This window comes from Miniopterus schreibersii (assembly GCF_964146895.1).
Source record: "Miniopterus schreibersii genome assembly, chromosome: 1".
NCBI classification, from domain to species: domain Eukaryota; kingdom Metazoa; phylum Chordata; class Mammalia; order Chiroptera; family Miniopteridae; genus Miniopterus; species Miniopterus schreibersii.
The window spans coordinates 174,169,103-174,197,060 of record NC_138101.1 but is presented as its reverse complement, the minus strand read 5'-3'; the positions used below and the strand labels follow the sequence as shown (position 1 = coordinate 174,197,060).

The 27,958-nt window shown below is 38.2% G+C and overlaps 1 protein-coding gene across 2 annotated transcripts; it reads left to right on the top strand.

Annotated features, from left to right (window-relative positions):
- Positions 1-10: 10 nt before the first annotated feature.
- WDR89 (WD repeat domain 89) lies at positions 11-27,958 on the top strand. Of its 2 annotated transcripts, XM_081152525.1 has the most exons (3): positions 11-101; positions 9,009-9,147; positions 24,498-27,958. In XM_081152525.1, the coding sequence occupies exon 3, from the start codon at positions 24,529-24,531 to the stop codon at positions 25,690-25,692; it is 1,164 nt and encodes a 387-aa protein (XP_081008651.1). In that variant the 5' UTR covers positions 11-101; positions 9,009-9,147; positions 24,498-24,528; the 3' UTR covers positions 25,693-27,958. The 2 variants fall into 2 exon arrangements, with proteins under 2 accessions (XP_081008651.1, XP_081008650.1); XM_081152524.1 differs by lacking the exons at positions 11-101; positions 9,009-9,147 and adding an exon at positions 11,894-11,942.

Below are 27,958 nucleotides of genomic sequence, written 5' to 3'. Positions count from 1 at the left end.
TTACCCAATCAGAGAGGTAGAGGGTGGAGTTCCGGTCGTCTGCTCTGCGCCTTGCCTGAGTGCGTGTTCTCTCCCGAGCCAGTTGTGGGCTTCTGGCTGAGGTACATTTCGTAGGGCCGGGCTGGTCGAGTCTCCGGGCTGGGTAGCTCCCCCGACCGGCGGCGGCAGTACGGGTTGAGTCTAGAAAGCGGGAGTTGCCGAGTCTCTAGCGCTGAGGGTGATGGGGAGGAGCCGGGAGGAGGGACCACGCGGTGGGGTTTTTGGTGCCGCGGTGCCGAGCCTCGGTCTAACCCGCGCAGTCCTGCCCCGTGGGCCGTTGCCGCCTCCAGCACTTTCTTTGGATCTTTTTTTATTAAAAGCGTAGCAGCTTTCGCCGAGTGTTCAAGGAAGGGTAGCCAGAACCTGTTTCCCCCCTGCTCCTTACGCCGTCCCCTCGCATTCTTGCCTACCCACCACCTGGGCTTGTTCGTTTTCATGGTCAGAAAGCCGGTTTTCATTTGGGAAAAGGAGTAGAACGAACTACGAGACCAGCCACTAGGCTAAGCACTTCACGTGTATTATCTCATTAATCCACATTGCACTCTAAAGAGGTGCCGTTGCTGTTCTCATCTTCTCGGGAAGAAACGCGCTAAATCACTAGTCCTCGTGTTCTCTTCAGTTTGTCTCTGACAACTTAAATTGAGTGTGGCATTCGATTTCCTTGGACATAACATTAGAAAGTGGTATTCCTTGTAAAATGTTGCTCCTGTTTTCTAACTTGAGGTTCAGAATACAGCGTACCTACAAGTAAGTTGATTGTTTTTATCGAGGTAAAATGATGTAGTAGAAAGACTTCGGAGTAGAAGCCACTTCCTAAACCCTTGACCGGGGAAGTCTTCAGGTGCAGAATCGAAATGAATACCAGCCTTGTCTACTTCCTAGAGTTGTGAGGATCAAATGAAAAGTGGATCTAAAATGTAAATTACGGATGTTAACTACATGTGACTTTGTGCTTTTCGAATTCTTTCCTGTAGAGGCTAGACTATCGTTTGAACTTAGAGCATAGAGTATGTACCAGTGGTAGTAACATGCAGCCTATTACTACTTAAGCCTGTGTGCCCCATTTGCCTGCTTGCTTAGGGTTCAGGACAATATTCCTTGTAGTAAGTGCAAGTCATGTTTGTCTGGTTTATATTCTTACCTTAGGCGGCTGTAAACAGCATAAAAACAAAGTAGATCTGCCCACATGGCTGCTTTTGTGAATTCTTTTCTCTCCCCTGGTATTGTTACCCATGCAGTTTGAGTTGTATCTTTGTTTTAACCTAAAATCATGACTTTTTTCCTGCAACTTTTATTATCAGTTACAAATAGGACTGAAGGTAATGCTTATTTTCTTATTCCCTATGATGCTTTAAAGAACTACTTTTCCCATGATTTCTGCCTATTTAAGATATTTTCATTTACTTCATAGCAAAGACCATAATTGAAAACAAAAGAATTTCTATATTTCTGAACTGGAGTGCTATTCATATTAATGTAGTTCAGTATTTTGGGGCCAGTTGTGTGCAAATCACTGCTAAGTTGTTGGAGCGTTTACAGTTGACCCTTGAATGACACAGGTTTGAACTGCACGCACAGGTTTGAACTGCGCGAGTCCACTTATACACAGCTTTTTGACAGTAAATATCTGTACTGTTTTTCCTCTATTTCTTATAATAGCCAGTTTACTATAGTCATAGGTATGTGTCCCCCAGTTTAAGAAGCATGAGCTCAGTTGATGGGTATTCATTATAAGGAAGCCATTTAAGCAAAGACTCTGGGTCCCATGCTCTTAAGGTTAGACTGTGCACTAGGTTTCCTGGAGAACTGCACTGGTAAGTTTCCTCATCATTGATACCTTCCAAGCCTCTTAGCAAGAAGCTAGTACCTTTGATGACTTCAGTTTTTGTCATTTTTTTCAGAAGAAGATAATCATTTGTTGCTCTCATATCTGACTGGAATTCATAATTCTCAGAAGACAAGACCTGATGAGTTGGGTTTGTAACCATCCACTCATTGGAGTAAGATAATGTATGAAAAAGACCAGCCCTAAGTAGTCATTTAGTTTATAATAATTATTCAGTAAAGGTCTCTATGCTTTTTGCATGGAATTGGAAGGAGAAAGGTCAAGGAGAAGCATATGTGGGATATTTCTATGGTTCAGGCCTATATTACTTATTCTCACATTTCTTTGGCTAGAATTCTCACATAGTCCCAACTAATTAGCTTATTTATGTGCCTAGCTTATAATGAGTTTGCAGTCTCTGCTATAATGGGTACTACCTCTAGCCAGCTGCTTAAGACTTGTCCCTCAGGCTCTGGCTGTGTAGCTTGGTTGAGCATCATCCTAATACACCAAGGTTGTGAGTTTGATCCTTGGTCAGAGCACATACAAGAATCAACCAATGAATGAATAAATAAGTGGAACAGCAGATTGATCTTCCTCTCAACTCTTTCCTCTCTCTAAAAAACAATCAATAAAAATTGACATGGCTGGTGTTGCTCAGTTGGTTGAGTATTGTCCTGAGCACCAAAAGGTAGTCTGTTTGATTCCCAGATGGGGCACAGGCCTGGGTAGTGGGCTCTATCCCTGGTAGGGGGTGTGCACGAGGCAGCCGATCTGATGTTTCGCTCTCACATCAAAGTTTCTGTCTCTCCCTCTCCCTTCCTCTCTAGAAATCAGTAGAAATATTAAAAAATTAAGTAAGTAAATAAAAATTAAAAAGAATTATAATAACACCATTTTACATTTGAATGGCTATTTAAGAATGCTTTGTAAACTATGTCCTTTATATCATTTGAGAGTCAGTATAAGGAAGCATTTAAGAGTATGGGCTCTTGAATTATATTTGAGGTCCAGTTCCTGCTATGCATCTGTGAGTTGAGTGACCTTTAGCAAATCTTTTCTGAGCCTCCATTTCCTAATTAGAAAATGGGAGAAGTAAGTGTGCCTACTTTATAGGGCTGTCCAGAACATTAAATGAGATACGATGCATTTAAAGCATTTAGAACATTCCCTGCCCTGGCCGGTGTTGCTCAGTTGGTTGAGCATCGTTCTGTGCACTGAAAGGTCAACCTGGTTCAATTCCCTGTCTCTCTCCCCCTCTCCCCCTCTCCCCCTCTCCCTTCCTCTCTCTGAAATCAATGAAAACATTAAAAAAAAAAAAGTCCCTGGCATATAGCAAGAATTCAGTGATTCAGTGTACCTTAGTTACTGTTATCATTGGTGCACACAAAAGAAACAATAAATAGAAAAAGTGGAAATGTGAGTAAACCAGGGTTCAGATTGGATCTGTGATTTATTGAAGGTCATCTGCAAAAAAAGAAAAAAAGTAAGCCCCCCACTTCTAGTGCTGATCTTTTTTTACTGCCTCCTTTTCTACAGTAACACCTCTTTAGCTTATTCATTTTATATATATATGTATGTATATATATATTGATTTCAGAGAGAGAAAAGGAGATGGGGGGAGAGAGAAAAACATCAATGATGAGAGTCATTGATTGGCTGCCTACTGCATGCCCCCGACTGGGGATCGAGCCCGCAATCCGGGCATGTGTCCTGACCTGGAATTGAACCACTATCTCCAGGATCCTAGGTTGATGCTCAGCTGCTGAGCCACGCCTCACCCGGGCAGCTTACTCAGATTGACTAGGTCCATCCCAGACACAGGCTCCTTCATTTCCTATTGTGTTTCCAGGTCTTGGCTATTTTTGTTAAAGTACCTTTTTCTTGGTTCTGATTCTGCCCTTCCCTTTTGTGTATGTGTGTGTTAAAATTTATCTTTATTGTTGAAAGTATTACAGATGTCCACCTTTTTCCCCGTTTGCTCCCCTCCACCCTGCATCTACCCCCACCCCCAGGCCTTCCCCATACCAATGTCTGTGTTCATAGGTTACGCATATAAGCATATAAGTTGCCCTTCCCTTTCTTCATGAATCCTTCCTTTAGCTCTTCTGTCACTCAAACCTAAAGTTGTTAGCATGTATCACAGGCATATCTTTTCAAGAAAAGAAGAGAATAGATATTGAAGCTAAATTTTTACAATGGTTAGTTGCTTTAAGTTGTGATTTTATTAGCCTATCATTAATTTGTATTTAATGTAGGACTGAATTATTATTATTTAACTCTATGTTATTCATTTTTAGAGAGGAAGTGGGAGGGGAGAATGAGAGAAACATTGCTTTGTTGTTCCACTTATGCATTCATGTGCCCTGACCAGGGATCAAACCCATAACCTTGGCGTATCAGGACGGTGCTCTAACCAACTGAGCTACCCAGCCAGGGCCAATAAATTATTTTTATGAAGCTATTTTATTCTCTCCAAACTTCCCCCCCTTTTTTTCTGAGCTTATAAAATCAAATTGAAGTTTTTTTTAGGAACTAAGAAATGAGTTTGAGAATCACACAAATCCCCTGAGCCATTCTAAAAATACAAAGAGTACAACTTATGAATCATTGGGTTATTTTGAAAATACTGAATGATTAAAAATGTGGATGTATCCTTTTCTGGCATCAAAACCATGATTTATGTCACATAAGGCACATAATATTAACTGCGTTATTTGCAGGAAATTTTAGATAATTTGATCCTCTAAAGTATTTGCTGAAGGAAGAACATTTTGAACATATTGTTTAATTCCAGAATTTGTGTATATGGGACTAGCTGTTAAATTACTTTCAAACAAGTAGGTATTTATTGAATGCTTTCTGCATATAGGGTTCTGTGTAAAACTGCAAGGTGATGTTTCCAAATCCTAACCCTTTCCTTAGCTTCCTCAGTTATGCCTTCATAGTGCTTTCTATGACTTTAGGAGCTTGGAGTGAATCAACCTTCTCCAACTTGTGGCTGTGGATGTTTCATCAAAGTTGTTACTAATTGATTTCTTTCTTATGTAGGAACTTTACTTTCTCCAGAAAAGGGATTGCTGTTTCTAAGGATTGGGGGTGTGTGTGTGCCTTCTCCTGTCTTTGACATTGTTTTACATATACGGTAGTTCCTTATCTTTGCCTTTTTGTCGCCCTCTATTGAGTTTGTTCTGTGTGTGTATGTTTACACTCCTCACAGGAAGCAGGATTTCATGAGGGTAGGCCAGTAGTGGATGGATTTTATAGAATTGGAGAACGTGACTTCTGTCCTTATGAAGTTTATACTCTGCGGTGGGGTAAACAAATATAAGTGTGTAAGACATAACTAGATAAATATATTAAGTATTTATTACTGCTCTGTGAATAACACAGTATTTTGGCATTCAAGGGAAGTAGAAACTAACTTTAGGCTGAGTTAAGAAAGATTTTGTAGGGCTAGTAGCATTTCAGCTAGATCTTGAAGCATTGGTAGGATCTAGATAACTCAAAAAATGAGTTATTTTCAAATTCTTGGAGAGAATAGTAATCCTTTTTGTAGTTCTGTTGTGGGAAAAATATTTTACCCATTAAAATATTGAAAAGTTTGGCCCTGGCCAGTGTGACTCAGTTGGTTGGGCGTCATCCCCTATACCAAAAGTTAGCTGGTTGGATTCCTGGTCAGAGCACATGCCCGGTTTCAAGCCCGTACTCTGGTAGGGGGTGTGGATGAGGCAGCCGATCATTGTTCCTCTCTTACTTTCTCTCTCAAAATCAATTTAAAATCTTTTTTAAAATTATTTAAAAAATATTGAAAAGTCTGGGTTTGCTATAAAATAGTGTGTAATTCACATGTTCAAATATCTTGCAGCCCATGCAGAAACAACAAAAGAAAGTATATGATATTTTATAATTAAGTATTTCTTTTAAGAACTATTCATACTTAAGAACTATTTGTGAAGTCATATATTTGCTTTTGTTTTCCGTTTAATGTCATGCCGAATGTCAGTATTTGTTACATGAAAGTAGTTTTTTTTGCTTTTGTTTTTAATGAAAGTAGTTTCTGAGAACAAAACTCTCTTATATGATATTTCTCCAGTGGGAAATAAAACTTTCTCCTATTGTTGCCATCCTTGCCCAGGAATCACACTTTAGATTAAGTGTTTCCTGTTTTGCTCTGTGTCAGGCACAGTAGGAGGTTACAGCAGTAGCAGGTGAGAGAGGTGATGAGAAACCGGAGAATAATGGCAGAGGAAACAGTGAGGAGTTGGATGTGAAGGGTGATTTTCAAGGTGGTGGTTATTAGCTTAGTTGAATCTTGTTTTTTGCCTCCCTTTAGTCATAGATGATTCTGAGATTTTGAGGCTAGATGACTGAGAAGATTATGCAGTTAACAGAGATGACGAATACAGGTATTTGAGTTGTATTTTGGGTATATTTAATTTGAAGTTTTGGCAGCATGTTCAGAGGTCAGGATGTAGGAGACATTAGAAATACGGGTTTGGAATTTTGGAGAAAGATCAGGGTTGTACGAGTTCACTTAGAGGTAATAATACATGAGTTCACATAGAGGAAGAAAGGAAAAGAACAACTAAGAAAAATGCAGTTTAATCACAGTTATCATGGTTCATAGAAATTTTAATAATTACTAAATCAAAGCATCTTTCTGTTTAGAGACTTTGTAGTCTTGGATGATTTTTTTGTATTCTCTAATTTTTGGACCTGTTGCTAGATGGCAGTAGTAATCAATGCCAAGGGCAAGGCAGCGTAAGTCTAAGCTAAGCATTTTCACATGTTTAGTAAAGTTACAACCGGCAGTACTTTATTTCTCGTGTTTTCTATCCTTTACATCAGCTCTATTAAGTATGTGTGAACTTTTTTCTCTCAATATCTGGCTTTTGCAGGATGGTTCAGGAATTATGCTTTTGTTGGTTATTTCTCTGATGTCAGGATCTCTCACTGTGTTCACAAGAGAGGAAATGAGTTTAGAACTTAACTAGATTCTGATCTTCCCAAGATGTGTGGCACAAAGTGGTTTAAAGAGCTGGTGTGTCCTACTGTATCTTTACATAAGTATAAAGTTATAAATATTTATGTCTAAGGGTTTTCCCACTGTTTTGATTTCAATTTCAGCAGATCCCTTTTGGATATTCACCTAATTTGGAGTATTAAATAGTAAATCTTCAAAATGTAGAAGAAAGTGTCTTTATCAATTTACAAATATTTATAAAATATTGCGTTATTATATGAGAAATATGTTGATATTATTATAAGCTATCCAATGTCAGGAAGCCTCATTTTGCCCCAATCTTATTTCAGTCAGTGGTTAACAGTGGAAATGGAATTATTAATATGTTAAAGCATCTTTCTGTTTGGTGACAATTTGGGGAAACATTTTGTTCTGTGAATTCAACTTGGAAGTATCTAGTCTGCCTGCTCCCCCCCAATATAATGTTTATATGTGTGTGTGTGTGTGTGTGTGTATTTTTTTCTGTTGTCATTGGTTAACAGCGTGAGATATATATATGTATTTTACATATATATATACTAGGTTTCACGTCTAATAGTTTATTCTATAAGTTTAAGTTTGTTATATGACACTAGTGTGTTTCTTTGAAATTCTCTATGCTGGTGTTTGTCCTTTTGTGTGTGTGTGTGTTTGTGTGTGTGTGCCAGGCATCATTCTGAGCATTTAACATGTAATTAATTTATTTGTTACAACAACCCTATGAGATTGGAACTGTTATCTCCTGCTTAAAGAATAGGAAGCTGAAATATATAGCTAGTAAAGCCAGGATTTTAACCCTAACAGTCTGGCTATATACTCATTTTCTTAACTACCACAAAATACCTATTTTTCTAATCCTCAGTTTCTTTATCTTAAAAAGCAGTAATAAAATAAAACCCCTATTTTTTTTAGGGTTATTTAGGGTTAAATGAAGCAGTGCATTTGAAGAGACTGATTTGGAACGTAGATATTAACAATCAGTTAATATTAGCTGTTGTTTGGCTACTTTTTTGGTTTTCCTTCAGTTCTTTTTTTTATTTCTATTTTTTGTCTCCTTTATAGTTTTTTACTGTTCCTCTACTCGTTTCTTAAACAGTGGTATTCCAGGGTTTAATCTTGACCTGCTGTTTTATATCATTCTGTATAATTTCCCTTCAGGAGGTTCACCCACTTTCCTAGTTTTTAATTACTGCCTAATTCCTATAGACTGATGACACAGTCCCACACTTTGCCCCCTGAGCTGTAGAATAGTGTATCCAAGTGTCTGCTGTACATCTGCCCTTGGCTACCCACACACATTCCTCAGGCTTGTTATGGATAAAAGTGTGAAAGGATTTTAACCTAAAATGGAACTGAAGGCCCTGGCCAGTGTGGCTGCGTTGGTTGGAATGTCATCCAGTACCCCTGGTCAGGGCACATACCCAGGTTGCGGGTTCAGTTTTCAGTTGGGGTGTGTACAGGACACAACCAATTGATACTTCTCTCTCTCTCTCTCTCTCTGTTCCTCTTTCTCTAAAATCAATAAAAACATCCTCAGGTGAGGATTAAAAAAATAAATAAAATGGAACTGAAGGGTAGGAAGTGGAGAATTTCACCCATGCTCTCTCAGAAAAAGAAAGACAAAGGTAGATTTCCTATAAATGTCTAATTTATAGAAGATAGTTTTTCTTTCGACCAATGAGCGTCTGCCAAGAATCTGTCCATCTTTTTTGTTTTTAATTTTTAATTTATTGATTAGAGAGAGAGAAGGGGGGAGGGAGAGAGAGAGAGAGAGAAACATCAATTTGTTGTTCCACTTCTTTATGTATTCATTGGTTGCTTCTTGTATGTGCCCTGACCAGAGATAAAACCTGCAATCTTGGTGCTGGGGATGGTAGTCTCATCAACTGAGCTACCTGGCCAGGGCTATCTCTCTCCATCTTTGAGCCAGTGAACTCACTACATGGCCTTTAACTGAACTTTTCCCCTTTTGCACTTCTTGCCCATAAAAGCCATCCAGTGTCAGGACCTAAACCATCAACAGTCTTGCCTGTAGTTCTCTACTATTTGCTTGTCCAGAATTGCAGTTCCTCTGCTATTCCTGAAGAAACTCAATTTCTGGTTATTCGAGCTTTTTTCAGTTTATCTCTTTTTTTTTAGGTTGACACTACATTGTGTAAGAAGTGGGATCTGAAGGAGCTGACCACCAAGGAATGACAATCTCTGGAGTTGAGTGAGGTACCCACACTTAAGCACTTCGTGCTCTTTACTTCTACAAGTCACCATAATTTTTGGTTTGGTAAGTCTGTTCTCAGATCTTGAGCTCCCTTCTTCTGGGCAAGACTTCTGACTTTATTTAGGTTCTGGATAGAGACAAATTGTCCTCTGGTGAGAATTCTTTGTTTGTGATAATTGGATTCCACTCATTTGAATGTTCCAAGGGTGCCCCTCTGTGGGGAACCCTGGCCAGTTATATTAAATTATGCTTGTCCTTTCTCATGCTTTGTGTTTTTTGTTTTGTTTTGGTTAATCCTTACCCGAGGATATTTTTCCATTGATTTTTAGAAAAAGTAGAAGGGAGGGAGGGAGAGGGAGACACATTGATTAGTTGCCTCCTGTACGCACCCCAACCAGGGCTGGGGATTGGACCTGTAACCCAGGTATATGCCCTTTACCTGGAATTGAACCTGCAACCCTTTGGTCTGAAGACTGATGCTCTAACCACTGAACCCACTTGCCAGGGCGCTCATGCTTGTTTTTGATTAAATGGACCAGTTTTTACAAAGGATGACTTAGAACTCCAGTGGCCATTATGGAAAATCTTTGATGTCCCCAAACTTGTTTTTCTCTGAACTAAGAAGACTGTGGCTACAAAATTAAACAATCCAAATGGGATAGTTATTTTAATTGGTATGTGGAGGCTTCTAAATGTGTTTAGGATTCTAGATTGCTTCCTTAAGAAATACTTTTTCCAAATTGACTAAAGCAAATAACTAAATATGGGTTAAAAAAACAAACAAAACACCACAAGCCTCTCCTTTGTGCTGACCAAGATCCTTTCTAACCCGACTGCTCCACCTTCCCTATATCCCTCTTTGCCCCCTCCTCTAACTTAGGACCCTCCTACCCCCCCCCCCCACCTGAACTTCCTTACTTTCCTGTTATATAAACTAAGCCCATTAAAACTTTCCCTTTCAAAACAAGACCTTCTGAGGATCCTACTAAACCACCCTAGATTTCCTATATCCTATAAACAAAGACTGTACTTAGGGCTATAATTAAAGATTTTCCTAAGGTAACAGGTTCCCCACAGATTTGCTGGGCAATTCAGTGTTGTAACTCTAATTTACCAACCTGGTGTCTCTAATCTGTATCATTTAATCCACATGAATTTAATCCAACACTGGATTAAAACTGCTGTTTGGGAACACCTTGAACAATCTTAGGGTTTAAACTAAATGAACCACCAACCTTTTCATATGATAAAGCTTGTGGCATGGTTCTATTCCCAGTCAGGGCACATACCTAGGTTGCAGGTTCCATCCCCAGTGAGGCAACCTATTGGTGTTTCTCACATCAGTGTTTTTCTCTCTTCTTTCTTCTCTAAAATCAATAAAGCATATCCTCGGGTGATGATTAAAAAAATTATTTCTTTTTGTGGTTCTTCTAGGTTTACTTCTAGATGATACCATTTTATAAGAACCTTGCAACATTTTCTGTTTCCTCCCTCCCACCCTCTTACTGTTGCTGTCATAAATTTTACTTTTAATAACCCCTCTATATATTACACTATTTTTTGGTTTAGACAGTCAATTATTTTTTAAGGATTTTTTTTTGTCAAAAGAAATTTATTACTAAAAATAAAGCAGGTGAAGTTTTTCTCAGGGAGAAAAAACTGTCACCATGGGAACCTCCACTAAGAATTGTGTTAATTTAATATAGTTTCCACTTCTGAATTGCTGCCTCCTTCCATATATTCTAAGTTTTAGTGTAAGTTTAAAATAAAGCCATCATGCCTGGCTGGTGTTGCTCAGTGGTTGAGCATCATTGACCCATGAACCGAGGGGTTACCGGTTCAATTCCCAGCCAGGGCACAAGCCCAGGTTGTGGGCTCGATCCCTGGTGTGTGGCGTGCAGGAGGCAGCCGATTGATGTTTCTCTCTCAGTGATGTCCCTATCTCTCTATCCCTTCCCCTTCCTCTCTCTCTAAAATCAATTAAAAAATATATATATATATATTTTTTAATCATCATGATGAAAATGATGATCCCCTCTTGTTCAATCCGAAGTTTGCTTTGGGCTACACAGCAATGGAGACTTCAAGTGCTATAGGTGATTATCTACCAAGGGGTCATGTGTCAGGAACATGGGTGGCAAGAAGACACAAAGGTTATAGGTTGAAGCTCTGGGAGAGCCAAGGATCCTTGTAGAATGGGGTCATTATGATCTTCATTAGAGGTCTGTCTCTGGCCCTGGTCAATGTAGCTCGGTTGAATGTGGTCCCATGCACTGAGAGGTCGCTGGTTCAATTCCTAGTCAGGGCACATGTCTGGGTTTTGGGCTTGATCCCCAGTAGGAGGCATGCAGGAGGCAGCCAATGGATGTTTCTCCCTCTCCCTCTCTCTCTAAAATCAATAAAACATCTTGGGCTTGGGGGTGGGGAAGGTCTGTCTTTGAAAGGCTTCAAAGTTTATAGCTGCATCACTCTCCAGCGTTCCTTGGGGTAGTTGCCCATCTCCAGGTTTGCACACATCAAATTTCGCCCATTCCAGCTCCTGGACAACTCTGGATCAGGTTGTGGATGGTTGGATTGGAAAACCCAAAAAGGCAGCTCCAGGTAGAGGAAGCAGGTTAGACATTAGTTTCCTTATAATAGCACTTACGGCCTTGAGCAGTTCTGCATGACAGGCATTTGCAAATGAACTGACAATGGCATTCTGCGGATCATCTTCAGGAACGATTTCAAACTGAGCTTGTACACCGCCATCCTTGATGTGACAGATATGTAAACTCTTGGTCTGGGGACTTAATGCTGGAATATATTCAAGAACTACAGTACCCTACAAGGTTGATGGCACTCATTATAGAAGCCAGGTCAGTGAATGATGATCTTCCAGTTTGTTGTTCTCTTTGCCTTTGCCTTTTTCTCCTTGGATTTCTTCCCAAATGGCTCCTCAGCCCCAGTGCTAGGCCCAGAAATTAGTCCAGCTCCCTGTAGAGTTCCCACAGAGCTGGCCACACCACAACTCGGGTAAATAGAAGTTGCAGTCTGTACGTTTCCTAATTTTAGAGCCTGAAGCTGGAGGAGCTTCTTTAGCAAGTACCATCTTTGTTCTTTTGCTTTAAGAAATTTTTCCTCAAGATGAGCAATTTCACACAAATAGCATTTTCAAACACGGTGGCTTTGCAGCTTTGCTCAGCTTCAGGTACTTGAGCTGGTACTTCTCTCTCCGAGAGCTTTTTCATCCTGGCCTGCGGGACTGTGGCGTGGCCGGCAGCGAGGAGATAAGGCTGCCCAACAGGCTAATGCCAGGCTTCCTGGGCATGGTGGGTATTGGTGCTGGGCTGAGGGGCGGCCGGGCACTGGTGGAACCTGACCCTGAAGAACCGACCTCTTCAGAACGCACTCTAGGTGTGCAGCTGGGCCAGAAATTCCCCAAATGAGCACACGGGCCTCCCTGCACTTCCGTGTCTGCCTCGGAAGTAATCCTCTAGGAAATTTTTAAAAGAAAAAAAGTCTTACATTTACTCTCATGTTTACCATTTACAGTGCTCTTTCCAATATTCCCTCCCACTGGCTGAACAACTATCTTTAACATTTCTTGTTTTGCAGATCTGCTGGCAGTGATTCTTCTCAACTTTTGCTTGTATGATTGTTCTTTTTTAATCTTTTTTTTTTTTTTTTTTTTAAGATATTTTTGCTGGGTGCAGAGCTTTGTGTTAACAGGTTTTTTTTTTCCTTTCTGTGCTTTAAAACTGCTACTCCTTTGTCCATTCACTTGCATAGTTTTTCTTTACCTATTAGCAGTCACTCCCAGTTTCCCCTTTCCATTCACTCCACACTCCCTGCTCCTGGCAACCATTAATCTTTCTATCTCTGTAGATTTGCCTATTCTGGGCATTTTATATAAATGGAATCATTCAATATGTGGTCTTTTGTATGTGGCTTCTTTCACTTAGCATAATATTTTCCATTTTAGCCCATGTTGTAGCATGTAACTGTACTTTATTCCTTTTTCTTTATTGTTGACACTATTAGAAATATCCCCATTCCTCCCCCTCCCTTGACTTTATTCCTTTTTAAAAAAATATGTTTTTATTGATTTCAGAGAGCAAGGGAGAGGTGGAGAGAGAGAGAGAAACATCAATCATGAGAGAAAATCATCAATTGGCTTCTTCCTGCACACCCCCTACTGGGGATAGAGAACACTGGGTCAGGGAACACCCCCTACTGTTCCCTGACCCAGAATCAAACTGTCACCTCTGGGTTCATAGGTCAGTGCTCAACCGCTGAGTAACGCCAGCTGGGCTATTCCTTTTTTTATGGCAGAATTATATTGGATATATCATATATTGTTTATTCATTTATTAGTTAAAGAACTTTTGAGTTGTTTCAACTTTTTTGCTATTATCAGTAATGCTATTCTGAACATTAGTGTACAGATTTTTGCATGAGCATGTTTAACTTTATGAGGAAGTGCCAAACTGTTTCCCACAGAGACTGTTACATTCCATTCCATTGTATAAGGTTCCAATTTCTCTACATTCTCACCAGCACTTGTTTTGTTCTGGTTTAGTTTTTTTTAAATAGACAATTTATAGTTGTTTTAAAGTCCATCATCTCTGCGATCTCTGGGTCTGTTCTGTTCATTGCTGCTCTTACTGACAATTTATTTTGTTTTTCTTGCTTGTGTGTGTGTGTGTGTGTGTCTTTTTTTAATTGAAATCTGGACATTGTGTATAGAAGAATAATAGAGACTGAGGTAAATAATATTTATCCCCAGAAATGGCCACCTCTCTGCTTCTTCAGACTGTTAGTGTTGGATATTGAACAATCTAATCACTAAGGGAGCTGATTTTAGTTTCGTTGTTGCTATAGTTACCTTCTGTACACTACAGACTTGAAATTCCTTAGCTGTGGGCTGTTAATATGTTGTGCTTAGTATTGGGCCTGGGATGTTGGAGGGTTTTCCTCATTATTCCTTCTCCACTGTCAACTTTTAGCAGGCCTTGCTTGTATGTGCCAAATAGAGGATTTTTCGCTCTGCTCTTCTTCCTCTTCCAAGAGTAGACTGTTAATGCTTTTTACTCAGTGTGAGAATCCTGTTGGAGGCAGGGCGTCATTCTCCTCCATGATGGTTTGGGGTTTTTTTGAAATGTAGACATCTGTGCATAATCACCACCCGCAGATCTCTTTCCCAGTACATATCCCCCCCACACAAGATAACCAGTATTCTGATTTCTATTGTTATAGATTTGTTGCCTGTTCTTCAACTTTGTATGGATGAAATCATATCCTAATCTTTTGTGTCAGGCTTCTGCCACTAAACACTTGTAAGATTCACCCATATTGTTGCATATACCAGTTGTATGTTTTATGGCTGTGTAGAAGTTCATTGTATTAATATACCACAGTTTATCAATAAAGACTATTTAAACAATTGGATAATTGTGTAATTATCTAATTAATCATCTTGTCTTTATCTTAAGAGCTTGTAATTATTCTAAAAGTAACATGCCAGTGGTATATTCACCTTGTTGCTCAGGCCAGAAACCTAAGGATCATCTTTGACAACTTTTCTGAATTCCCACTTGCAGTCTAATCAGAAATTCTCTTTATTCTTCTTTCAAAATTGTGGCCTGAATCCAGCAACTTCTTCCCACTCTCATATTTCTTGCCCAGAATTTTGTACAAATCCCTTCACTACTTTCACTCTTGTACTAAGGCCTGTTCTCCAGACAGCAGCCAGGGGAATCAGAGTTCTCACCTGCTCTCAACCTGCAGTGGCTTTCTTTCTCACTTGTGAACAAAATCTAAAGTTCTTGCTGAGGCCTGCAGAGCTCTTACCTGCCTCCAGCTATCTCTTTAATCTTATTTCATACACCTCTTTCTTTCTCTAACTTAGCTTTAGCTGCTTGGGCCCACTTGTTGTTTCTCTGTGCCCAGGAGGTTCTTGGCCCTCATTATCCAGTATTTGCTCCCTCTTTTCATTTTGGTCTCAGCTCAAATGTCACTTCATGGGAGAGGCTTTCCTTAAATGATCAAATCTAAAAGGCCTTTCTAGCTTCATTTTTCTTGCCTTACCCTATATTATTTTTATAACACTTATCACTGACTATTTTCATTATTAAAATTATTTGTCTATATAGGATGTCCCCCAAAAATGTATATACACTGTAATAGCTGATAACTCAATTTTGAAAATGAAATATATTTTATTAATTTTTATTTTTTAAAAAATTTTTGTTCAAAATATTACAGATGTCCCTTTTTCTCCCCAATGACCCATTCCACCCCCTCCCCTGTCCCTCTCCACACCATTGTCCATGATGAAATTATTTTAATAAACTGCCTTTATAATTATTCAAAGTGTATGTATACATTTTTTGAAGACCCTATATATCTATCTCTCCCCACACAGCCCTTCATTAGGGCAGGGATTTTGCTTATGTTCTTTGCTCAATCTAGTATGTTCTACGCCTGTTACATCAGCCCTTTGAGACTTTTTTGAATTATTGACTAGGATACATCTTTAGGAATTTTGAGGAGCTTTAATGTTGATATTACTTATCTAACTATAGCACAGTATTCAAGAGACTGTGTCTTTCACAGTGCTATATCATTCTGTTAAAGGCCATGGTTCTTTTTATCCCCTGCCCCCTTTTTGCAGTTATTAAAGAGAACATTTGCTTAATTTTTAAAAGGATCTATTCGGAATTAGCAAAAGAATTAGTAAACATATAGTACCAATTCAAGAATTGGATTATTCCATGGTGTTACTGACTTCGAAATTAAGCGTCTGGTGACTGGGGAAGTGTGGTTTCTTTGTGTTTGGTTAACCAGCTGGTTGTTCTGGAAAGGCAAAGGCAGATCATTGTTCTTGTTGAAAGAAGCTGGGTATTCATACACTTAAATTAGAGGCTAAGTTTGGGGTGGAAGATTGACTTGAGAAAATGTTTATCTCAGGATGTTATTGAAGAAAATGTTTTTATTTTTTAAAAGATAACTCTGAATGTTATATCTGGCACCTAAAGGATAATCTCATACTGTATGAAAAGGTGTGTGTGTCATTCCCTCCAACCCCCCCCTTACCTTCGTAACAGATTCCTGAACTTTAAAAACTGTGCTTTTTGTAAGAGTTTTAGTGTATTTAATGCATGAGATGCCATGTGTTCCTGCAACCAGTATCTTGAACATTCATGTGAATAGAGCATATTCAGGCTCACTAAGCAGGATTAATTTACAAAGACATTAAGTCTCAGTCATTAATGAATATGGTATTTAAAATCACATTGAAGTTGTAGCAGATGTCAGTTTAGCATACCTGCCACTAAATATTCACTTTTCCCCAAATTAAAACGTTTTTTGGCAAATTGTTTCAAAGCCAATTTTGTGTTAGTTTAAAACATAGACACAATTATTTACCACCTCCAGTAATCCTGAGAGATCATTATTATTGTCGCCATTTTATACATGTGGACCTGGCAATATGAGAGCCAAACAGATACTCTGATTCACAGAGCAGTACTTTTTTCACTCTGCAATGTTGCTTTAGTGTATGTCGGCTTGGTGAATGTCTTTGTGAATGATTACGAACAATTTCAGGAGCCATTTGGACACCAACATCAGCCAGATTTTTGCAGGGTAGTTTTTCCTTCCCAGATCAACAAATCCAAGTTCAATGAGAGATGTTTCCTAAAGTTAAACTAATACATGGTTTTGATCCCAAGGTGGTGTTTCTTTCAGGACATACTGGTAATGCATATGAGTGACTGTTCCTATTTCACTCTTCTCTGAAATATTAATAACCAGAATTCCTAAGTTTCACCTATGTAATTTTGTTTCCGATAAGCTGACATTAGATATGCTTGATAAATAATAAGCTTCTTTAATGTCCAGTATGGAACTTTTGTGGCTTCCATTAGATTTTTCAGGTTCGCCACTGACTTCAACACTAGCACATGACATTAGACATTAGCAGCTACTGTTTTGCAGGTGCTCTGCTAAAACATCCTACCCCCCCACACACCTTTTTTTATCCTCACCTGAGGATATTTTTTCCATTGCTTTTTCAGAAAAAGTGGAAGCAGGAGAGAGAAACATCGATGTAAGAGAGACACATAGATTGGTTGCCTCCTCACATGCCCCAACCTGGGCCAGGGTTTGAGCCCGCAACCACGGTAATGCCCCTGAGTGTAATCAAACTCTAGACCCTTCAGTCTGTAGCCGGCACTTTAACCACTGAGCCAAACTGGCTAGGGCCCTACCCCCCCCTTTTTTAAAAAAAGTATGAAATATGCTTCTTGTATAGGTAACCTAATCTACCCTTAAACTTTTAAAAAATATGTACTTACTATAGAGGCAGTATACTGTAGGGGTTAATATGGGTTCTAGAACAAGAATGCTTGAGGTCAGAAACAAGCTTTACTGGATATTAGCCGTGATGTGATTTTTCTCATCAGTTTAATGAACATAATAGTACTTATAGGGTTATTATGAGGTTATATAATCATTATTAAACATTTTAGCAATGTAGAAAAGTATTAGAAAGAAGGCAACATACCCTCATCTCTCTCTCTCTCTCTCTCTCTCTCTCTCACACACACACACACACTAAATATTTGAAATACATTTTATGAATATTAAGACCTTTCTGTGCTTACACACAGATGTGAACAGAAGCATGTATGAATAGGAATTTTTTTAAGATCTAATTGGCTTTAGTAAGCAAATCATGAATTGGGCAGTATCTCATCTAACAACTAGAAGGGCACTCCCAGGCTCCCAGGAATTTCATTGAAGTGGGATAGTATATAGACAGTCCCTAACTTCTGATGGTTCTGCTTAGGATTTTTCGACTTCATGAGGGTGCGAAAGCGGTTTGCCTTCAGTAGCAACCATACTTCATATTTTGAATTTTGACTTAATCTGGTCTAGCAATATGTGTTTTGGTATGATTCTCTCTCATGATGGTGGACAGCAGCAGCAAGCCACAGCTCTCAGTCATACACACCATCACAAGGGTAAACAAATGATACTCTATAGTGTACTGTGTTGCCAGCATTTTTGGATATTGTGAATTGTTTTCATGTCTACAAAATGCCTATTTGTGTTTCCTGTCATGAGCAGATGCTTGATATTAGTTCAGTCTTAAATTTATTGAGACCTGTTTTGTGGCCTAATGCGGTCGGTCTATCCTGGGAAATCTTCCATGTGCTATTAAAAACATATAGTCTGCTGCTTTGGGGTGAAATGCTCTAAAACTTTCAATTAAATCCATTTGGTCTAATGTGTCATTTAAGGCCACTATCTCCTGATTGATATGTTACAGTTCTCTTTTATGACTAGATGTATTACTGTTGATTTCTCCCTTTCTGTCCATCAATATTTGCTTACCACAGCAAAGGTTGTACCTGTTGACCATTAGAGAAGACAGCCCTCGCCTTGAAGGCAGACAACACAGGTTTTCCGTGTGTGTGTGTGTGCCTGGCACTCCCTGACCTTGACAGGAATTCCTGAGAGGTTTGTTGTTGTTGTTAATCTTCACCCGAGGACATTTTTTGCATTGATTTTTAGAGAGAGTGAAAGGGGGGTAGGAGGAGAGAGAAAAACATCCATGTCAGAGGGACACATCAATTGGTTGCCTCCCACACATGCCCAGACCAGGGCTGGAGATTGATCCTGCAGCCCAGGTATGTGCCCTTGACCGTGAATTGAACCCGTGACCCTTCAGTGCACAGCCGACACTCTAACCACTGAGCTACATTGGCCAGGGCAATTCCTGAGAGTTTTTAAAGAAAGACTGCAACTGGAGCCCAGGAGCCCAGGTTGGTTGCCACTGACAGAGCCCCTGGACTGGGTGAGTTGGGTAGGGTGGAGCCTCAGGGTGTCATCAGGGTGGAGCTAGTGTAACTCTTCTGGCTACTTACATGTGCAAAGGAGGGTCCAACACAGGAATGGTGGTGCCCGGGCAGGGCGGGGGTGGCTCTTGCCCTGAAGCTACACAAATAATTTCCTCCCTGTGTGTCTCTGGCACCCCCTGAGCTTGACCAGAATTCCTCGAGGTTTTTTTTTTTTAATGTGTTTTTATTGATTTTTAGAGAGAGAAACATCAATGAGAGAGAAGTATCGATTGGCTGCCTCCTGCATGCCCCTTACTGGGGATGGAGCCCGCAACCCGGGCATGTGCCCTGATTAGGAATCAAACTGGATACCTTTTGGTGCATGGGATGACAACCAACTGAGCTGCACTGGCCAGGGCCCTATTGCCTTTTTTATTGTACCACGTTGAAAGTTTTTTTGATAAGCCAAAAATACTTAACTGCATTATTTCCATATTGACAATCTCTGAAAGTATTCATTTGTTGTCTCCTGTGAGAGGAAAGGGGCTTGAGGACAGAAATGTTCCAAGACATTGGTTTTGGAATCTTTTGAACTTTGAACCATGTGACTATATTAAAAAATATAAATGCATTTAAAAAATATACAGAAACTTGCTAGATTGCATTTCAGATTAAGTTTTAAAATACTGTATCATTAAGTCAGTACTTGATGATATATCCAAGTACTTTTCTTGATTATCTCTAATTAGTTAGGGTGGTTCTGGCTGCATTAACAAAAGTTTCTACAAACTGACTTAAATAGAAAATTCAGAATTTCATAACCATGGAAAATTCTTTCCATTAGTTGGATTGGGTCCAATTTAGAATTAATGTTCCACATATGAACAAATTGTAGTTGGGAGGGGAATACATGCATGGATTAGCAAAAATGTAAGGTTTCTAAACCAAATTACTGGTTACAAGGGATGGAACCTTGTACTGTGATTGGTTTAGGCTAATCAGGGTCTGCCCTTGGAGCTGGGGTCAAGTCCTTAAATTTTGTTTATGCCACATGGAGTGGGGAGAGGGGAATGAGTTGGAGAGGTTTCATCACACTGTCCACTAGAGGTTTTTTTTCCCATGTATCTTTATTGATTTCAGAGAGAGGAAGGGAAAGGGGGAGAGAGAGAGAGAAACATTAAAGATGAGAGAGTCGTCATTGATCGGCTGCCTCCTGCACACCCCTGATTGGGGATGGAGCCCACAACCCGGGCATGTGCCCTGACTGGGAATCAAACCTCAGTCTCCTGGATCCTAGGTTGATGCTGAACCGCTGAACCTCGCACAGCCGGGCTCCACTAGAGTTTCTTAATTGCCCTTCAAATGAAATGTGATGTATAACTAGCCCCTCTGTCTTTTGTGGAATATAATTGTTCGTGCTGGATGATGGATGTATGGGGGTTTCTTTTACTATTTTCTGCTTCATACAAATTTCATAATAAAAAATTTAATAAAAACGAAGTGGGGCATAAGAAAATTAAGAGTGATGGTTGCTTATGGAAACATTTTTCTAGGTTGGTTTTTGTTTTTTAATTATCCTGCTCCTTTCTCTGATTATATGTAGAATTAACATGTAATTAATTCTCCTCTCAAAGCCTCATATGCCTTAATGAAAGTTGACACTAATACTTCAGTACTTACATACAAGAGCAATAGCATGGTATTGGAGTGAACACTGGCTCACAGGTTTTGAAGTTACAGCTGGGGTTTCACACTGGACTCCCCTGTGTCCTCCCATTAGTAGCTCTCAGATCGCTGGCAAGTTACTCAGTTTCTCTGAGCTGCAATCTCCTCTGTAAAAGGGGGATAGTAATACCTATCTCATAGGGTTAAATGATTAGGATAAAAAAATTAAATGTAAGTTTCTAGCATACAGTCTAGCATTTGTTGAGCTCCAATTATGGTTATTTTATTCTTTGTGAGGCTCAATTATCCTAGCCCAATTTGATAGATGTGGTAGCATTATTATAGTTGAATTATAAGTGTGGATTGTGAAGTTATTAGAGCCCATTCCTGAATGACTTTTCCCATTAACCATCTCCCTACATTTGGGACATTTGATGGACCTCTGCATTTCACAGTCATCATCAGCTAGTTCCTTATAGTCAATGGGCAATATTAAGTCTGGTTGTGGGGAATTAGGTTTTTGGCCCAAGTCTAATAAATTGTCTCACTAGTTAGAAAATATAATAGTATATGATGCTTATGCTGTTAACTCTTTCAAGTATGGTGAACATTCATACCTGAAAAATAGAAATATATCTAATTCTAAGGATACTGCTCATTTCTGATTTTATAAAATAATATGTAGAAGACTTTTAATATTGTGCCTTTTGTAATCAGTTTCTAATTAAGTGTAAAATATATGTTATTTCCTTTTAATTCTTTTTTGTCCCTTGTTTATATGGGGGGGAAAGCTACTTCCTTATCCATTATGGAATTATTTAAGCTAGGCTGTCCTTCAGATTTCATATTCAAACTTAGCCAATTCAGCAATAAGAGCAATACTCAGTTGCAGCTAGATGCAGACAGAACGTGTTTTACTGTTTAATAGGAAATAAATAAGAGATTCTGATTGATAAAAGTAACTTAAATCTTATTAAGGCCAAAGCCACAAGAGGAATTCATAATTATGTTTAGGGATTTGTTATTAAATAATCAACTTGTAATTAAATAGGGACAGTTATTCAGATAAAAGATTAGTTACCAAGTCCCACCTAGCATATTGCAAAGTGGCAGTTCACCAAGAATATAATATTCTCGCACCCTTGAAGCTTACCCTATAGTGTTTGTTTTGGGGTATCTTTCTGACATTTTACACCTGCATTATATTCAGACATGAGAATTGTGTCTCCCTGTAAGAACCACAGCAGCAATAGTGGCTCAGTGCCAGGCTGCTGCTTGTGGTTCTGCTAGTTCCTGTTCTGTACTAGGTGGGTCAAGATGAGATCATCGTTATTTTTCTGCCTCCATTCTCAGAACAATTTGGTTTATATTTAAATTGCTTATGATTGCTTGGTACATTCTCTAACTCAAGGACAAGGACTTTATTTTAAAGAAATAAAGGAATTTTTCTTCACTCTCATGGAGTGAAAATTACCCCATGAAGAAAAATTCCTTTTAGTGGAGCAAACTCTCATAGCTTTATACTTGACTGAACTTCCTTTATCTGGACCTCTTCTCATTGTCTCATCTCTGTGTTAGGGACAGTAAAAGATGCAGTGTTTCACCCACATGATTAAGGAGGTAGTGGCAGTAATTTCCTCTTTTGTTTTATTCATTCCTTTCTCTTTTCTCTTAGATTATTTTCATTTCTCTTTTCTCCTCTCTACTCTGCTTTATTATCCTTTTCTGTCCATATCTATTTGCACTCTTTAATTTGTGTGTGCGTGTGTGTGTGTGTGTGTGTGTGTATGTATTGATATAAGAAGGGCTCTCTCCATGTCCTCATTTCTCACTAGTCTGTTGAGATCTAGAATGCTAACTAAGCTTCCTTTTATGCATCTAACAAACAAAAAGAAAAGATAAAATTATGATTAATCTTATTTGCTCTCTTCATAGGTTTTTGTTAGGTTGAACCATATGAGGTTGTCACTATTGTTTTGAGCCGCAGAAACATATTTAATCTAATACTTTTCTAAGAAGTCTGTAGCCCAAAAGTAGGATTTGGAAGTTGACCAAAATGGAAAAAATTGAGATGTTTACATTGTTTTTTGTTTGTTTGTTTTTGTTCTGATTCTTTTAAGGGGAAGGCTTACCAGGGAAGCATACATAATGACTTTTATTTTGAGGTGTAGTGGGACATGTGCAAGGAGAAATGGCTATTAGACATTTGGAAATAGGATTTGGAAATAGAAATGAGATAATTGGCATATAGGAAGCACTTGAAAACATGAATATGAATGAGGTTACCCCATGAGAGTGTAGTGAGAAGAAAAGACAACCTATGGCTTTTCTTGAGCACTGGGAAGTGGATCATGCAAAGAAAACTCAGATGAAGGCTATACATAGAAGTAAAAGTATATTAATCATTTTGAAATGATTCACTAGTATATAAAATAAAGAATTGTATAGCCTTGGAAGTTTTAGTTCAAATATGACTCACTTGCATACTAATGTGTTTAAACATAAGCTAGAGGTTTTCATGTTTCCCCGTGAGAGATTAAACTGTATTTGTGGAGGAATATAAGGTCTATAATTTGAGAGTATTGGGGGATATACCCACCTTACCTCTGATATCTCCTCCCTCCCTTCCTTTTTTCCTTCCTTCCTTCCTGTACTTCATTTAAACAGTGTGTCACCTGGACAACCATCGTGATTATTACCATTGCTACAGCCTTGAAGTGCTAGTTTGCTGTGACATTCTGTTCTGGGGCCCTGCCTCATCAATCAGTAGAACCCTTGAATTAAACTTTTGCAGGACTGTTCCACTGTGAAACACTTTCCAGGCAACAAAATGGAGGGAAGGAGTGTATAGTACTACCGTCCTGCTTGGGTATAACAATTCACATAGTCCTATAAATTACTATTAGCTTAAAAGCCCCATTAAACTTTCTTACTGTTTAAAATTCTCACCAGTCTGATTTTTCATATGCAGAGATCAAATTGAGGCAGTAGCAAAGAATTGTGTGTGTTTTTTAGTAATCTCATATTAACACTTACCCACTTACTAACATCCTTTGACTAAACCTGCAGTGTATCTCTCTCTGCCTTTCTTCCATAGTAACATCTCCCTCTGGCTCTTATCTTCTGCTCCTTGTACTTGAAAGGACACTGGTGATTACATTGGGCCCACCAAGATAATCCAGAATAATCTCCCTCTTTATTTTTTTTTAAAGGGAGAAATCTTTTTTTTAAATTGATTTTTAGAGAGAGAGAGAAACAACAATCAACTGCCTCCCGCATGCCCCTCCTGGGGATAGAGGCCAAAACCTGGGTATGTGCCCTGACCGGAATTGAGCCTGCAACTTTTTGGTGTGCAGGATGAAGCCCAGCCTACTGGGCAACACTAGCCAGGGCTAATCTCTCCCTTTTAAAGTCAACTGATTAGCAACCTTAATTCCATCTACAATTTCAAATCTTCTTTGCTATGTAACCAACATATTCACAGGTTCCAGGAATTAAGGCATGTACCTCTTTGGAGTGACCATTTTTCTGTGTACACATTTATATTTAGGTTCTAAAGTTGTATAAGGCAGCTGGGACCAGGTGTAGATGAATCCAAAGTGGAGATCCTGGATAATGCTGATGATTATGAATGAGTAGGACCAATAATTGGGTTTGAGTTAAAAACAAATTACTCAGCAGTGTATATACATGTTTTTAAATTCTCTTACTGTCATAAGATATATGTGGTAGATTTGGTGTTGAAGAGTGAATTAGGAGGTAACTTAGTTTTAGTTACATCATGGTAGGGAAATGATTACAATATTAAAATAGATTTTTATCTCTGTTGTTTTGTCAGCCTTCACAAGGAAATGTTCTTGATTTAATTACAATTTTAGAGAAGCTGTGGGTTTAATTTCAATTTTTATATTTTTATTACAGATATTTACTACTCTTGGATGCCACTCCTGATATGGAGAAGATTGAGGAACAATTTGCTAATCTGAACATTGTTAAGCGTTCCTCAGGAACTGAAGAGCCTACTTATCTGCTTGGCATAGACACATCCAAGACTGTACAAGCAGAAAAAGGAAGCTTGGCTGCTGTTTTATGTTCTAATGGATTAATCAGAATATATGATAAAGAAAGGTTAAACGTACTACGAGAATTTAGTGGATATCCTGGACTTCTTAATGGAGTCAAGTTTGCAAATTCTTGTGACATTGTATATTCGTCATGTACAGATAGCACTGTAAAATGTTGGGATGCTCGATTAGCCAGTGAAAAACCTGTCCAGCTGTTCAAGGGTTACCCTTCCAATATTTTTATCAGTTTTGATATCAGCTGTAATGATCATGTCATTTGTGCTGGCACAGAAAAAGTTGATGATGATGCATTGTTAGTATTTTGGGATGCAAGAATTAATTCTCAAGATTTGTCTACTACTAAAGACCCACTTGGGGCATACTCAGAAACACATAGTGATGATATCACTCAAGTATGTTTCCATCCTAGCAATCCTAACATGGTAGTCTCAGGTTCAACAGATGGCCTAGTAAATGTATTCGATATTAGCCTTGATAATGAAGAAGATGCACTGGTTACAACTTGTAACACAGTTTCATCAGTTAGCTGTATTGGTTGGTCTGGGAAAGATTATAAACAGATATACTGCATGACACATGATGAAGGATTTTGTTGGTGGGATCTTAATAATCTGGATACTGATGAACCAGTTACATGTTTGAATATCCAGGATGTTAGAGAAGTAATTAATATTAAAGGAGGTATTTTGGACTATTTGATTGGTGGCCTATATCATGAAAAGATGGACAAATTATTTATTGTTGGAGGAACAAACACAGGAATTATTCACTTAATGAGCTGTACTGCATCAGGATTGAATCATGTGACCAGCCTTCAGGGAGGGCATGCTGCTACAGTCCGTTCTTTCTGTTGGAATATGCAGGATGATTCTTTGCTAACTGGAGGAGAAGATGCACAGTTGTTACTTTGGAAACCTGGAGCAATAGAGAAGACATTTACAAAGAAAGACAATATGAAAATAGCATCCTCTGTGTACCAGCGAGTTCGAACTCACAGTAATGATTCTTACAAGAGAAGGAAAAAGCAGTGATATTACATTGGGAGTTTACTTGAAAGATTTTATAGTTGCAAATAACTATTTTTGTGTACTACCTGGGGAAGAGATGTTTAAAGCGTGTATGTAAAAACAAGCTAGTTAGCAAACAGTACTAGAAAAATGTTGAGAATGGTTTAATTCAGTCTTCATGTATGCTAAAATTATTTTTTAAAGACACCAGTTGAGTACATAATCAGTGAATTGAAAGTAAAATTACTTTCCTCATTTTTAAAACCCATCTGTTGAGTTAGTAAATGTTGGGTTTAAAAAAAATAGCTTTGATAGGACTTTTTAGAAGTAGATGGCTAGTATGACTTAAAAAACAGGTGGTTTGGGCTATTTTTTTTAGCTCAATTTTTTACATTTTAAATCATCTTTATTATTTATAAAACCAAATGAGACTTTTCTTTATTTGAAGAGCTCCTACTTGCTTAATGCACATAGATTACATTGGAGTATTTAAATACAAATATTCTAATGAGTCTAAATAGAATTCAACTTTTAGAAATAAAATGATTTGTATCTAGTTAATAAAGGTGTTTAGTAAATATTTGAATCTATACTTTAATATTGTAGTTTAAACAGTAAACAGGTATTTCACTGATGAAAAGGAAATTATTTTGCAAAATTCATTTTGAGGCACAAAGTGAATCTATAGAAATAAAAGTATAATAGCAGAATGGCTGTTGTCATTTCAAAATACCCTAATAAATAAAACTTTCTTCCATAGTTTCATTCATTATTTTAAACCTGAATTTTTGTTTACTGCTGATTTTTTTCATTGTTTAAAATATTTCTTCAAAGAATGTTAATTATAAAGTTAATTTCTGTAAAGGTTTGCTATCTTTTCTTATCCTTAATAAAAAAATAATATCTTTATAGATTATTTGTAAAAATATTTAAAAATATTTTATCTTTTGCATTAGAAATATTGTCATGAAAATTTTACTTTAGAACCTTTTACGTTTCTCTTTAAATGTTAATGATGACTTATTTCTGAGACTAATACTGGGGGAAAAATTTATTTTTCTATAGAACAATGCAGCTTATATTTAGGCTATGATTTAGCTTAACTAACTTGAGACTGAACAACAGGTAAGTCACTGTTAAATATATTCAAAATTCATCTTTTTTTTTTTTTTTTTTTTAGAAATGTACTTATTTCAGTTGTCCAAACCATAACCCCGAGGGTAATTCTGAATTTTTCCCTTTTCTCCTAACCAGTCCTGTGCCATCCTACCTCCTAAAATCTGTCCGCTGTCCTTTTGCCTTTACCCTACCGCTGTTGCCTTAGATAAAACTTTCCTTTCTCGCCTAAATTACTGACTCTGTCTCTAGTCTCTTCCAGTTCATTCTTCCCACTACTTCTAGGCCAGACATCAAAAACAGATTTGATAATTCCTCATGCTGCTAAAATATTTGATCTTTTGATGGAGTACTACATAACAATGAGAAGCCATGTTTTCAAGATATGTAGGGTCTGAGCTAATGCTGAGTAGGTTGTAAATGGGAAAAGCTGATTAAAAAGACTTTTGAAGAAATTGCATTTATAAACCAACAGAAATACCAGAACAGTAGAGCTTTTAAAAATCCTTAAAAATAAAAAGTAATTAATAGAGTTGGAAGATGCAGGTGAAGAAATATCTCTGAAAGTAGAATTTAAAGAGACAGAAAGTGAAAGAAAATATAAAAACCACAGAAGATGAATATAGGTATTTCATATCAGACTAACAGTTTTACAAAATTAAAAAGTTTTTTTAAAGGGGGGGAAGGGATTATAAAAATGTAATAATGTAAGGGGTATTCTAAAACTTTACTCTTCAGATGGAAAGGCCCAACAGAATTGAAAACATATGCCTCACAAAAACATGTGCATGACTGTTCCTAACAGCATTGCCAAAAGGTGGAAACAACCCAAGTGTTCCATCAGTTGACAGATAGGTAAGATATGGCCTGGCCGGGCATGGCTCAGCGGTTGAGCATCAACCTAGGATCCAGGCGATCGGGGTTTGATTCCTGGTCAGGGCGCTGTGCCCCAGTTGTGGGCTTGATCAATGACTGTCTCATCATTGATGTTTCTCTCCTTTCCTTTCTCTGAAATCAATAAAGATATATTTAAAAAAAGATAAACTTTAAAAAAAACCCCAATAGGTAAGATATGTTGTATCTATACAATGGAATATTATTCAGCCATAAAAAGGAATAAAGTATGAATACATGCTACAACTTGTATGAATCTTGGAAACATGCTAAGTAAAAA